Consider the following 12620-nt stretch of genomic DNA (forward strand, 5'->3'; position numbering starts at 1 on the left):
TCGTTTGGTGAAGTAGGCTGTGATTCGATGATAAATTAACAGGCAACGCATTGATTATATGCAACGCAGGACAAGCTGTTTGACCTAGTAATATCATCAACCATGCGTAGTTAACTAGTGATTATGTGAAGATTGATTGTTTTTTTATAAGATAAGTTTAATGCTAGCTAGCAACTTACCTTGGCTCCTTGCTGCACTCGCGTAACAGGTGGTCAGCCTGCCACGCAGTTTCTTCGTGGAATGCAATGTAATCGGCCATAATCGGCATCCAAAAATGCAGATTACCGATTGTTATGAAAACTTGAAATCGGCCCTAATTAATCGACCATGCCGATTAATCGGTCGACCTCTAGCCAGAACAGCTTCAATGCACCTTGGCATAGATTTTAGAAGTGTCTGTGTAACCGATGTGAAATGGCTAGTTAGTTAGCGGTGGTGCGCGCTAATAGCGTTTCAATCGGTGACGTCACTCGCTCTGAGACATGAAGTGGTTGTTCCCCTTGCGTTGCAAGGGCCGCGGCTTTTGTGGCGCGATGGGTAACGATGCTTCGTGGGTGTCAGTTGTTGATGTGTGCAAGGGTCCCTGGTTCGAGCCCAGGTTGGGGTGAAGAGAGGGACGGAACCTACACTGTTACATCTGGAACTCTATTGGAGAGATGCGACATCATTCTTTCACAAAAAAATCCATAATTTGGTGTTTCATTGATGGTGGTGAAAAACACTAGCTGTGTCAGGCACTGCTCCAGAATCTCCCATAGTTGGTTAATTGGGTTGATATCTGGTGCCTGAGACAGCCATGCAGGGGCGTAAATCCCGGGGGGGACGGGGTGGACACGACCCCCCCATCCTGGGAAAAATATGATTTGTCCCCCCCAATATATCACTGAAACATAACTATGTAATTTAAATAATATTAATAATACGCGATGAAAGCAATTGTGCTGATTATAGACACTTAATAGCGCGTTTTTAAGTTTCAAAACATTGCGACCCCCCCACCCTTTGCCTCACAATGGTTTGATCCACTGCCAGTTCCTTAGTTGGCAAGGTAACAGAGGGGTCGTATCCACTGTCTGAAAGGCACTCAATGAATGTAACTGACTTGAGGTTAATCCAGTCAATCGCACACACACACTAGCTGAATATGCAGAGCTAGCGTGCAAATATTAACTATTAAGCTAGCTTGTACCTATTCCATTTATGTGGCCTCGTCAAAGATGGAATCTTTGCTATCGTCAATTTATTCAAAGATCAGCATGCAGATGATGTAAGTTAGTGCTTCAAAGTCCCTGTGATAAGGTTAGTGATAAACTGAAGTCCAAACTGAACAGAACTACACTCTCTTCTACCATTGTCTTAAATATATTTAATGGTCTCGTTGCAAAAGCTAAATTGTCGCAAGGGAACTTTTATTTATTTATTTTATTTCACCTTTATTTAACTCGGGTAACACCACTGAAACGGAATTGGTCCTCGCTAGCTTTGCAAATTCAGCTATTGTTGGAAGCCAGCCAATATGAAACAAACTATTAAAATTACAAAAGGTTGCAGCATATGTTGTGTAAATGGTGAACTCATACAGCTGTCAACTCTTGTCATTTTAATCCGTTTCACATTTGCTAGCTACCTTTTAGATCGAAGCCCAAATAGAATGATAAAAGATAAGATGATAGAAGCCCATCTCCTACTGTAAATAACCTACACACTGTGTGTGTGTGTAGCCAGCCAACCAGGTAGAAAAATGGCAGAAAAATAAAAGACGGACATCAGAGTATTTTTCATTACACCAAAACGCAAAGTAAGAACCCTAGTAGCCTAATATCTCAAAGACTAGTTGATAAAATGTTCATAAGAAAGAAATTAAATTCTAATGGAAATGTTTCACAATGATGTCATTAGGCAGAGCAGGCAACAGATGGCACACAGACAGCAGAGTTGGGGACAGATATGCAGGGACAGACTGGCAGAGACAGGGAGTCTCAGGTAAGTTTGTTGAGTCTTTGTTTGGCAACATTATGAAAGGTTCTCAATTTTTTTTACTTGTAAAATAGGAACATAATTGGAAAATGCCATGGATACCCCCACTCTCAACTTAAACTGGTGACTGAACTAAGATTTGTTAAAGGCAATGGTATTGCGGTTGTGATTAGTTGTGTAGTTTTGGGTACCGGTAGTTAGGAGTACGGCAAACACCTTATTTCTTTGGTTCCTCAATATACATTTACCATATTACAATGTAGGCTATGTGTTACAGCACTACTTTTGGTGTCCCCCTCAGGATTTGCTCTTGAGAAAATTTCATGTAATTGTCCCCTCCAAAGTTGATATCAGATTTTCGCCCCTGCAGCCATGGCATGTGGTTTACATTGTTTTCATGCTCATCAAACCATTCAGTGACCACTTGTTCCCTGTGGATGGGAGCATGCCCATGGTAGGCAAAATAATGGCCTGCCCAACATTTTTATACATGACCCTAGGCATGATGGGATGTTAATTGCTTAATTAACTCAGGAACCACACCTGTGTGAAAGCACCAGCTCAAGTATTTCTGTTATTTTGGCAGTTACCTGTTGTAATTGCTATCACTGATTGCATTGCACAGTCTGTAAAGTGTTCATACAATACTGTCATAACATAGAGATTGGTTTATATTACTATTATAAACTGGGTGGTTCGAGCCCTGAATGCTGATTGGCTGACAGACGTGGTATATTTAAGCAATAAGGCTTGAGGGGGTGTGGTATATGGCCAATATACCAGGGCTAAGGACTGTTCTGGATACAGGCCTTAGCCGTGGTATATTGGCCATATACCACAAACCTCCGAGGTGCCTTATTGCTATTATAAACTGGTTACCAATGAAATTAGAGCAGTAGAGATAAATATTTTGTCATACCCGTGGTATACGGTTTGATATACCACAGCTGTCAGCCAATCAGCATTCAGGAGCTCGAACCAACCAGTTTATAATAGACCATATATGTCACAGGTATAACAAAACTTTATTTTTACTGCTCTAATTACGTTGATAACCAGTTTATAACAGTAATAAGGCACCTCTGGAATATGTGGTATATGGGCAATATACCACGGTTAATGTCTGTATATAGGCACTCCATGTTACGTCGTGCTTAAGAACAGCCCTTTGCCGTTGTATATTGGCCATATACCACACCCCCTCTGGCCTTATTGCTTACTTTTCTTTATATTATGTATCATATGGTCAAACTCAAAAGTTGAAAAAGGCTCTTCCAGTTGTGGAATTTAAGAAGCAACATGTGGCCTTTTCCAAATGCTGACAATTTGAAAAATATAAATGCAACATGTAAAGTGTTGGTCCCATGTTTCATGCGCTGAAGAAAAAGAATCCCAGACATTTTTCAAATGCACAAAAAGCTTATTTCTCTCAAATTTGTTTACATCCCTATTAGTGAGCATTTCTCCTTTGCCAAGATAATCCATCCAACTGACAGGTATGGCATATCAAGAAGCTGATTAAACAACATGATCATTACACAGGTGCACCTTGTACTGGGGACAATAAAAGGCCACTTTAAAATGTGCAGTTTTGTCACATAACACAATGCCACAGATGTCTCAAGTTTTGAGGAGCGTGGACTTGAGATGCTGACTGCAGGAATGTCAACCAGAACTGTTCCCCGAGAATGTAATGTTAATTTCTCTAACATAAGCTGCCTCCAATGTCGTTTTAGAGAATTTGGCAGTGGGGGGGGGGGGATCATTCTGATTGTCTGGGCCTGGGACCCCAGTGGGTGGGCCTCTGCCCTTCAAGGCCCACTCATGGCTGCACCCCTGCCCAGTCATGTGAAACCCATAGATCAGGGCCTACTGAATTTATTTTAATTCCCTTATTTCCGTATATGAACTGTAACTCAGAAAAAAATGTAGAAATTGTTCCGGTTATATTTTTATTCAGTATAGTTTTAAGGCTTGTTCCATCAAGAATAGTTAAAGGTTAAATACAAATAAATAAAAAAAAGAATGTACCCATCGGAAAAGGTACTGAAAGTTCTAATGTGTAGTAGGCGTGTACACTTAATGTGAAAAATGAATTGAGGTATATAATTGGCCGTTGCCATGATTGGCAGCTTTGGGGATCAAATCAGAGGCACCCTAAATGAAAGGTCGTTTTTTTTTAACCGGTACTATAAAACCAACGACGGCTTGGCGTCGTATGGAAGAATCCATCTTGAAGAGCGTTGTCTGGTTGTTTTGTCACTAGGCCATTTGGAGAGGTTATTTTCAACTTATTTTATTTGTGTAAGTACCGTAACTGTTTTTTTTTAGTTTTTTTTTTTTAGATGTAAATGTAGTTGTACTATTTAAGTAGTAAAGCCTTAGGTCGTGCAGCATAGCATTACGTAACGGAGTGATGCTATGGTTCATGCTAGCGGTTTATCCGAGATACATTTTTTTATTTTATTTTGAAACATTACTTGCTGCTTTTTATTATTTTCAGAGGGTGTAAGAATTGTCACTTTGTTGCAACCGCATTCGACGAGTCGATTGCCGTACGTCGCTTGCATTCTGGCAACATGGCTTTCTGTAAATGTATGGGAGACAATCATGCCAGCCAAAATGGAGGGACTGTATGCATAGCATAATGGCGAAGCATGTACGGCGAGTGGGTTACATAATAACAGATAATTTTATAACAATGTTTCACTTTTTGCAGGATAAGGGATCCTAGTGCAACATGTCAGACACCGAGCAACAGTTTATGGAAACATCCGAAAACGGCCATGAAGGCGAGGAGGACTTTAACGGAGCCGAGCCCGCTGATGAGACCGAAGCCCTGAATGAAGGCGAGGCAGAGACCGAAGCCTGCGTAGAAGATAAAACTGCATTAGAGGGAGAAGGCAAAGGGGAGGGAGAAGATTCACAAAATGGTGCCTCGGAGGGGGAAGGCGGACAGATCAACGCCAGCAAAGGCGAGGAGGACGCGGGGTGAGCGTAGAAATGTATTCGAAATATTGTATTCGATCTCGGCGGAGCTCTAATGGATTGCATCGGTCCTTTGTTACGTCTGGCTTTGTTGGCGCCATGTGCGGTGGTAAGGGGGGATGGGCCTTTAGTCTCTATGGGATGGGCGAATTCAGCGTAAAAATAATACTCCCTCGCCCGTTTAAACAATCACGCCCAGCTAAAAGATACATAATCTGTTAATTATAACACATTGGTTTTGTTTCTGATCAGAATTGTTGGGCTTGCGTGGTTTTGGACCAGCTGTAGTAGGCCCAGCCTTCCTGCATCAGCGATATGTTCCGTAACACTTATAGAGCACTTGTGTTAATCAATCGCCATATTTAATGTGCTCTTTTCTTTGCTAGGAAAATGTTTGTTGGAGGACTTAGCTGGGACACGAGTAAGAAGGATCTTAAAGATTATTTCTCTAAATTCGGTGAAGTGACAGACTGCACCATAAAGATGGACCAGCAGACAGGCAGGTCAAGAGGTTTCGGCTTTATTCTCTTCAAAGAGGCAGCCGGTGTAGACAAGGTAAGAAATTACATTTCTGTTACTTGTATTTATGGGCTGCATATTTCATGCCAATGTGTTTCCATGTGAAGTCTTACAGCACTGCAACATCCCTGTGGTTATGCAACTATTTGTCCTTCATTCTCCTAGTTAAGCTTCCTCTTTTCTAGGTTCTCGAGCAGAAGGAACACAGACTAGATGGGCGACAGATTGACCCCAAGAAGGCCATGGCCATGAAGAAGGAGCCTGTAAAGAAAATCTTTGTCGGTGGCCTCAACCCAGACACAGAAAAGGAAGTTATCCAGGAGTACTTTGGAACTTTTGGAGAGGTATAGCATTCACATTTCTGATATTGGTTGTGTGGTAGCATTGACTTGGTTGTTTTAGTGCTGTGTTAACAGTAATTGGTTCATCTTCCCTTGACATGCAGATCGAGACGATTGAGCTTCCACAGGATCCAAAGACAGAAAAGAGAAGGGGCTTCGTGTTCATCACATATAAGGATGAAACTCCTGTCAAAAAAGTGCTAGAAAAGAAATTCCATAACGTCAGTGGGAGCAAGGTGAGAATGGAATGCAGTCAAATGCACTGCAGGGCCATGTGCACTGTCCCTTTTTGTTCACGTGTGATTGCGGACGTACGATGTTGCCCACTCGCTTTCAAATGGAGCCTTTGATTCGTGTAGAATGTTATTTTTGTTGTGGTTTCCTCAGGGAACATGTAACCCTCGCATTGAAGATCCATGCAGTGAGTGTGGCAAAGGTTTTTCCCCCATGGCTGACTTGCGTTTCCATGTTACGATCTGTTCCAGTGTGAGATTAAAATAGCCCAGCCCAAAGAGGTGTACCAGCAGCAGCAGTATGGTGGCCGTGGAGGTGGGGGACGAGGCAGGGGTCGTGGAGGTGAGTATTAACACCAAACATCTGGTGCTGATTTAACCTGGGAAAACTGTACGTCACAGTCCTAAGATCAGTTTGGGTTATACGACTGCATCTAGTTGCTGTATTGATTTGTTCTTCTCAGGTCAGGGCCAGAACTGGAACCAAGGTGGTGGTGGTGGATACAACAACTACTGGAACCAAGGCTACGGTAACCAGGGCTACGGCTATGGGGGACAGCAAGGCTACGGCGGATACGGAGGCTACGGCAACTACGACTACTCCGCTGGATACGGCTATGGGGGTGGCTACGACTACAGTAAGCGATAACCACCCCAAACACAAATGTGAGAAACTTTGTTGGTCCTTGTCGTACGGAAGACACTCAGTCTTTTTCTTTCTTGTCCTCCAGACCAGGGCAATGCAGGCTATGGGAAAACTCCAAGACGTGGAGGCCACCAGAGTAGCTACAAGCCATACTGATCACATGTAGTGCAGGTATGCATTTTTGCATCATCTATGGTGATATGACAATCTAACTGTAACCATTTGTGCCTTTGACTCAAATTTCTCCCATCTAGTCTGATCCCATTCAAACGTTTGTTAATGGGGGGGAGGGGGGTGGTGAGGGTCTGGAAATCTTTAATAATGGACTCATTCCATGTGCCAACCATTTTAAGATGCATCCCTACAAACACTACTTGATCAATAAGGGTTGAGGTGGTGGTTGCCCCAGCATAAGCATTAGGGCCTTTCTGATGGGGGTGCTGGGTATGGCAGCTAGGTGTCATGTCCCCTCTGATATGCTCCCCCTCTGGAGCAATGTTATTGTAATGTTAAAAAAAAAAACAATACTAGTTGATTAACATCATGGTGTCCATGTGTGTGATACTAAATGCCATTTGGTTATGCTCAGTAACTGTAAGCACCATGTTTCTCTCTTAAGGTCTAAAGTAAATAAGAAAAAAGAACCCCATGGTCCGGCCTCAGCGAACATGAGCTCTGGCTTTTCCTTTGGAGTTGGCAGAAATTTGGCCTCATGCCCCATATGTACAGATGAAGTGAGGAACTGGGGAAGCAAATGCCACTTCCACTTTTTATTTGATATTGTTTTGTGTCCATTTCCAGAGATGGAAGTGTTATTTTTACTGTACTTTTTGGTACCTTTTTGAATAATGTATTGTATGGTCGTATTTTACATGTCTGCTGGACTTACCAACAAACAGGAGCAGAGCTTTCGTAAGCTTTTCAAATAAACTTTTGTTGGTGTTTCTAGATTTGTAGTTTTTTCTTTTCCTCATGCTGAGTGTTTGATGCGAGTTGCATGGCTTCAGATGTGGGGTGAGGCGACGGGATTAAACTAATCAAAGGTTTCATTGTAAGCTTGTCTAGTGAATGTTTGCAGTTGGCTAGTAGACGATGACAACCAGCATTTTTTTTTTTTGGCTTTTAAGGAGTGTCCCCCCCCTCCCCATATTGTCTGCATTTTTTAAAGTGGCTTTACTAGTGTTACAAACAATACAATCCAACTGAGCGCAAGCCTGTTAATGTAAGAGGGCCTTCCCTCTCTCACTGGAAACTCATTCCTCTAGTGTCTTGGGCAAATTGGTAGTAATAAACTTTTGGTTTATATTACACGTGGATCCGTTTGTTATTATTCATAAACCTAATGTTAACTGATTTGTACTGTTAAATGGCTTGTCTTGGGTAAGGTTAAAATCGCTCTGTACGGATGCCTCTTTGGGATGCGGTGGCAGATACTTCGCTGGCAGAGGGAATCGGTCAATGGGGTGAAAGCCGTTCTACGTACATGTCGATTTACTTTCGGAGCTAGCTGAGCTTACCCCGCTATGGATCTGAAGTGTAACCACAGTATTTATGTTCTAGGTGGATAAGGTGATAACAGTAGTCCTCCGGTAAGTGCACTCCTACCCCATTTCTGCTTGTCATTAATAGTCCTTTGGTACTTGTGTATAAAGTCACTTGCCATGCAATGTTGCAATTATCAAGATCAGCTGGAAGTGTCCATTCCAAGTTGATGTCCATGATCTCTTTCCTACTGTATCAGTAGTACTTCATTGAGTTCTTAGTATGTGGTTGGGGGATAGTCTCTCTTTTCACAGGAGGTATAAATGTGAGCGTCACAAGGTATTTTAAATGTTTGTTCATTTCGTAGCAAAGTACATGGTGTTCTAGTAGAGAAATGCATTGCTTGTCATTGCTCTGTTTCTGTCACTCATGTGGAACCTAAAGTGGGCAGTAATTCCACATCATAAACCATGTGTTAGCTCTAGAGGGGTAATCACTTAGCTTTGTAGCCTTAATTGTGGTATGGATCCATGAGATTGGCTTTCTTGAGTATGTCTGCAGTCTGTCTTCCTCCATGATGGGTCCAGGTCTGGTGCTCTGCTTTATGAAATGGTTAGTGTTATCTGGGATCCATGGGATGTCCCAAAGATGCTGAATTGCAAGGACCTTTATGAAATCCAAATGTCTGAAATGCACTTTATCTACTTGACACTATCCACACTGCTACCTGACTGTGACCAAATCTTACTGTCTGATGTAATTAAATATTTCTACAGGGTTGTACAAACCTTAGATGTCTCCATTGTCAAGTTTTTGATGACTGTTCTTTGTCTTGGGGGGGGGGGGGAAAGAGTATTTGTCAACAGGTTCTGCCATACCTGCTTAAATGGAGTTGAATAAGTACTCATTTATTGTGTTGGCAGATAAAGGCATCAGGTAGGTGTAAGTTAGAAGCTTAGCAGATTCCTTCAGTTCTGACCACTGCAGTAGGTTAAGGGAACTAAGATTAGCTGTGGGACATTCCTATCGCCTGTGAGTAATAAATACTATGTATGCTTCATTCAGGGTTTGTGTTCCAATTGCCTGTGAGAATGGGGTGTATCCTGTCTACCACCAGCTTGGCGTCCTCCACACTGAAGCACATGGGAGGTTTAAACTTGACTTTTCTCCCAGGGGCTTTCTGTGCTGACACATGCTCCTCTTTCAGTCTGGAACAGGAGAGGATATTTCTGCTTGCACCTTTTTTTTTTTTTTTGATTAAAGGTAATGCTAAGATTTATTTGGTGAAGCTGAAGCACACATCCAGCCCCTTGGTGCTGTGACCATCTCCAAAACCACTGTTCAGCTAGTATCTCAGAATGCAAGGTTGGTTATATGTTGGTAGTCCGTGGTTACTAGAGACCATGGGTGTGTTCCCCTGCTCAGACGTTGCAATGGTTGTGTGCCAAGTCTTCAACTGTGCGTTCGAACACCAGATAGCTATAACGTGGTTGGCTGATATGTAAAATATCTATCCGGTTGTTGTACGATCTGGTATGCGTCAGCAGTGCCTGGGCCAAGGAACACAGCCATTACCTAAACATAATTCCGGCCGTATTTCTCCTGACGGACGTCATGTCTATAGCTGCGTCAGCAGGTCCAATAGGTGCCCTCCTACTTGTGAGGAGTTCCCACTCAGGTCCTCCTCAATCACGTCCACTGACACTGGGTTTCTGCCAAACTGCACAGTCACAGGAAAGCCACAAATCATGATTAGGGATGAGACTCCTAATTTGAGTTGCACATATCAAGGTTTATTGGTTGCATACACGGATGCAGTACAGTAAACCAACATTAACTTTTGTGCACTGTACACCTTTATAAGAATAATATATATATGGGCTCCCAAGTGGTGCAGCGGTCTAAGACACTGCGTCTCAGTGCTAGAGGTGTCACAGACCCTGGTTAGATTCCAGGCTGTATCACAACCGGCCGTGATTGGGAGTCCTATAGGGCGGCGCACAATTGGTCCAGGGTCGTTAGGGTTTGGCCAGGGTAGGTCATCATTGTAAATAAGAATTTGTTCTTAACTGACTTGTCTAGTTAAATAAAGGTAAACATTTTTTTAAATAGGTAGTAACAGCAAATACTAGTCTCTCACTGTGTGAAAGTACTCCACTCTGTTGGCTGTGAAGGCCCCAGCTATCTCCACTGTGGTTACCATACATGCCAGGGGATGCCCGTTACCCATCGCCTTGGCTATGGTTATTATGTCAGGGCAGAAGTCATCATCACCCTGAAGCTGGAAGACCCAAAAGTGACTCCCCACACGCCCAAAACCTGTCTTCACCTCGTCTGCCACAAACACTCCCCTTGCAGAGCACACGTATCTGTAGAGACCCCAACAAAGCAATAGCTTTTATTATACACAATGACCTTGATCCTAACTCGTGAGGATAATAGTGCACTGATATTGTATGCTCCGAGGCAGTACCTATTCCGTTAGTTTGGTTGAGTATCATTTGGGCAAGAAGATCACTGGGCAACGACTTAATGAAAAACGGTGAAACCTGTGGGTCAAGTCCATTTTGAGACGATATACTCATAGATTTAGAACAATACTAATAAGCATTGTTACACTGTTACTACACTGTCAGCATTACACACTGCTCTGTGTCCAAATTGAGACTTATCTGTTCTCCTTGTCCACGCACTATTGTATTTGCCGTACCTTGCGACCTCTTTGGTGCACCTGGTCTATCACGTCCTCCACGGTATCTGCATATGTCTGGGCTGGGTTGGTCGTCTCTACACACCTCCACGGTATCTGCATATGTCTGGGCTGGGTTGGTCGTCTCTACACACCTCCACGGTATCTGCATATGTCTGGGCTGGGTTGGTCATCTCTACACACCTCCACGGTATCTGCATATGTCTGGGCTGGGTTGGTCGTCTCTACACACCTCCACGGTATCTGCATATGTCTGGGCTGGGTTGGTCGTCTCTACACACCTCCACAGGTGTCTGCTACAGGGGCTTGTAAGAATGAAGTGGAGTGTAATGCCAGTATCAGCTTTTTATAGCACACTCACAAAAGAATAGAGGCATGCAATATGTATCCTCTTACACACCATGTAAAGCCACTCTTTCTGTTCTGTCAGTTTCCAGAACTTGTATGGACATATCGATAAGCGAAGTCAGGTGCCCGTGATATGGAGGAGGATGGGGAAAAAGAGGGAAGGAGTACATTTAGAGAGAGAGAATCTACTGAGACATGCATTTGAAAAGGTAGCAGAACAGTATGTGTTTAAAGTGTGATATTTGAGAAACCTTACTGGTCAACCACAATGACATCTTCATGTTGGGTGCACTGGTGGGCCAAGTGTAATGCTAGATCATTGGCCTCTGAACTGTTGGAGACATATATATATATACACTGCTCAAAAAAATAAAGGGAACACTTAAACAACACAATGTAACTCCAAGTCAATCACACTTCTGTGAAATCAAACTGTCCACTTAGGAAGCAACACTGATTGACAATAAATTTCACATGCTGTTGTGCAAATGGAATAGACAACAGGTGGAAATTATAGGCAATTAGCAAGACACCCCCAATAAAGGAGTGGTTCTGCAGGTGGGGACCACAGACCACTTCTCAGTTCCTATGCTTCCTGGCTGATGTTTTGGTCACTTTTGAATGCTGGCGGTGCTTTCACTCTAGTGGTAGCATGAGACGGAGTCTACAACCCACACAAGTGGCTCAGGTAGTGCAGCTCATCCAGGATGGCACATCAATGCAAGCTGTGGCAAGAAGGTTTGCTGTGTCTGTCAGCATAGTGTCCAGAGCATGGAGGCGCTACCAGGAGACAGGCCAGTACATCAGGAGACGTGGAGGAGGCCGTAGGAGGTCAACAACCCAGCAGCAGGACCGCTACCTCCGCCTTTGTGCAAGGAGGAGCAGGAGAAGCACTGCCAAAATGACCTCCAGCAGGCCACAAATGTGCATGTGTCTGCTCAAACGGTCAGAAACAGACTCCATGAGGGTGGTATGAGGGCCCGACGTCCACGGGTGGGGGTTGTGCTTATAGCCCAACACCGTGTAGGACGTTTGGCATTTGCCAGAGAACACCAAGATTGGCAAATTCGCCACTGGCGCCCTGTGCTCTTCACAGATGAAAGCAGGTTCACACTGAGCACGTGACAGACGTGACAGAGTCTGGAGACGCCGTGGAGAACGTTCTGCTGCCTGCAACATCCTCCAGCATGACTGGTTTGGCGGTGGGTCAGTCATGGTGTGGGGTGGCATTTCTTTGGGGGGCCGCACAGCCCTCCATGTGCTCGCCAGAGGTAGCCTGACTGCCATTAGGTACCGAGATGAGATCCTCAGACCCCTTGTGAGACCATATGCTGGTGCGGTTGGCCCTGGGTTCCTCCTAATGCAAGACAATGCTA

At 43.7% G+C, this 12620-nt stretch overlaps 1 protein-coding gene across 2 annotated transcripts; it reads left to right on the forward strand.

Annotated features, from left to right (window-relative positions):
* The first annotated feature begins 4146 nt into the window (after positions 1-4146).
* Positions 4147-8012, forward strand: LOC106611940 (heterogeneous nuclear ribonucleoprotein A/B). Of its 2 annotated transcripts, XM_014212628.2 has the most exons (9): positions 4147-4281; positions 4697-4968; positions 5352-5520; positions 5670-5828; positions 5930-6061; positions 6311-6401; positions 6523-6696; positions 6790-6875; positions 7324-8012. In XM_014212628.2, exons 2-8 carry the CDS (start codon positions 4718-4720, stop codon positions 6858-6860), a joined length of 1047 nt encoding a protein of 348 aa, XP_014068103.1. In that variant the 5' UTR covers positions 4147-4281; positions 4697-4717; the 3' UTR covers positions 6861-6875; positions 7324-8012. The 2 variants fall into 2 exon arrangements, with proteins under 2 accessions (XP_014068103.1, XP_014068104.1); XM_014212629.2 differs by lacking the exon at positions 6790-6875.
* Positions 8013-12620: the final 4608 nt, after the last annotated feature.

Source organism: Salmo salar, chromosome ssa09 (assembly GCF_905237065.1).
Source record: "Salmo salar chromosome ssa09, Ssal_v3.1, whole genome shotgun sequence".
NCBI lineage: Eukaryota > Metazoa > Chordata > Actinopteri > Salmoniformes > Salmonidae > Salmo > Salmo salar.

Bases quoted from the DNA above. Each gene is read 5' to 3' on its own strand.
- LOC106611940 (XM_014212628.2), top strand. From the start codon at position 4,718: ATGTCAGACACCGAGCAACAGTTTATGGAAACATCCGAAAACGGCCAT. The intron at 4,969-5,351 runs GTGAGCGTAGAA...TTTCTTTGCTAG, and splicing joins AAAGGCGAGGAGGACGCGGG to GAAAATGTTTGTTGGAGGAC. The intron at 6,402-6,522 runs GTGAGTATTAAC...TGTTCTTCTCAG, and splicing joins ACGAGGCAGGGGTCGTGGAG to GTCAGGGCCAGAACTGGAAC.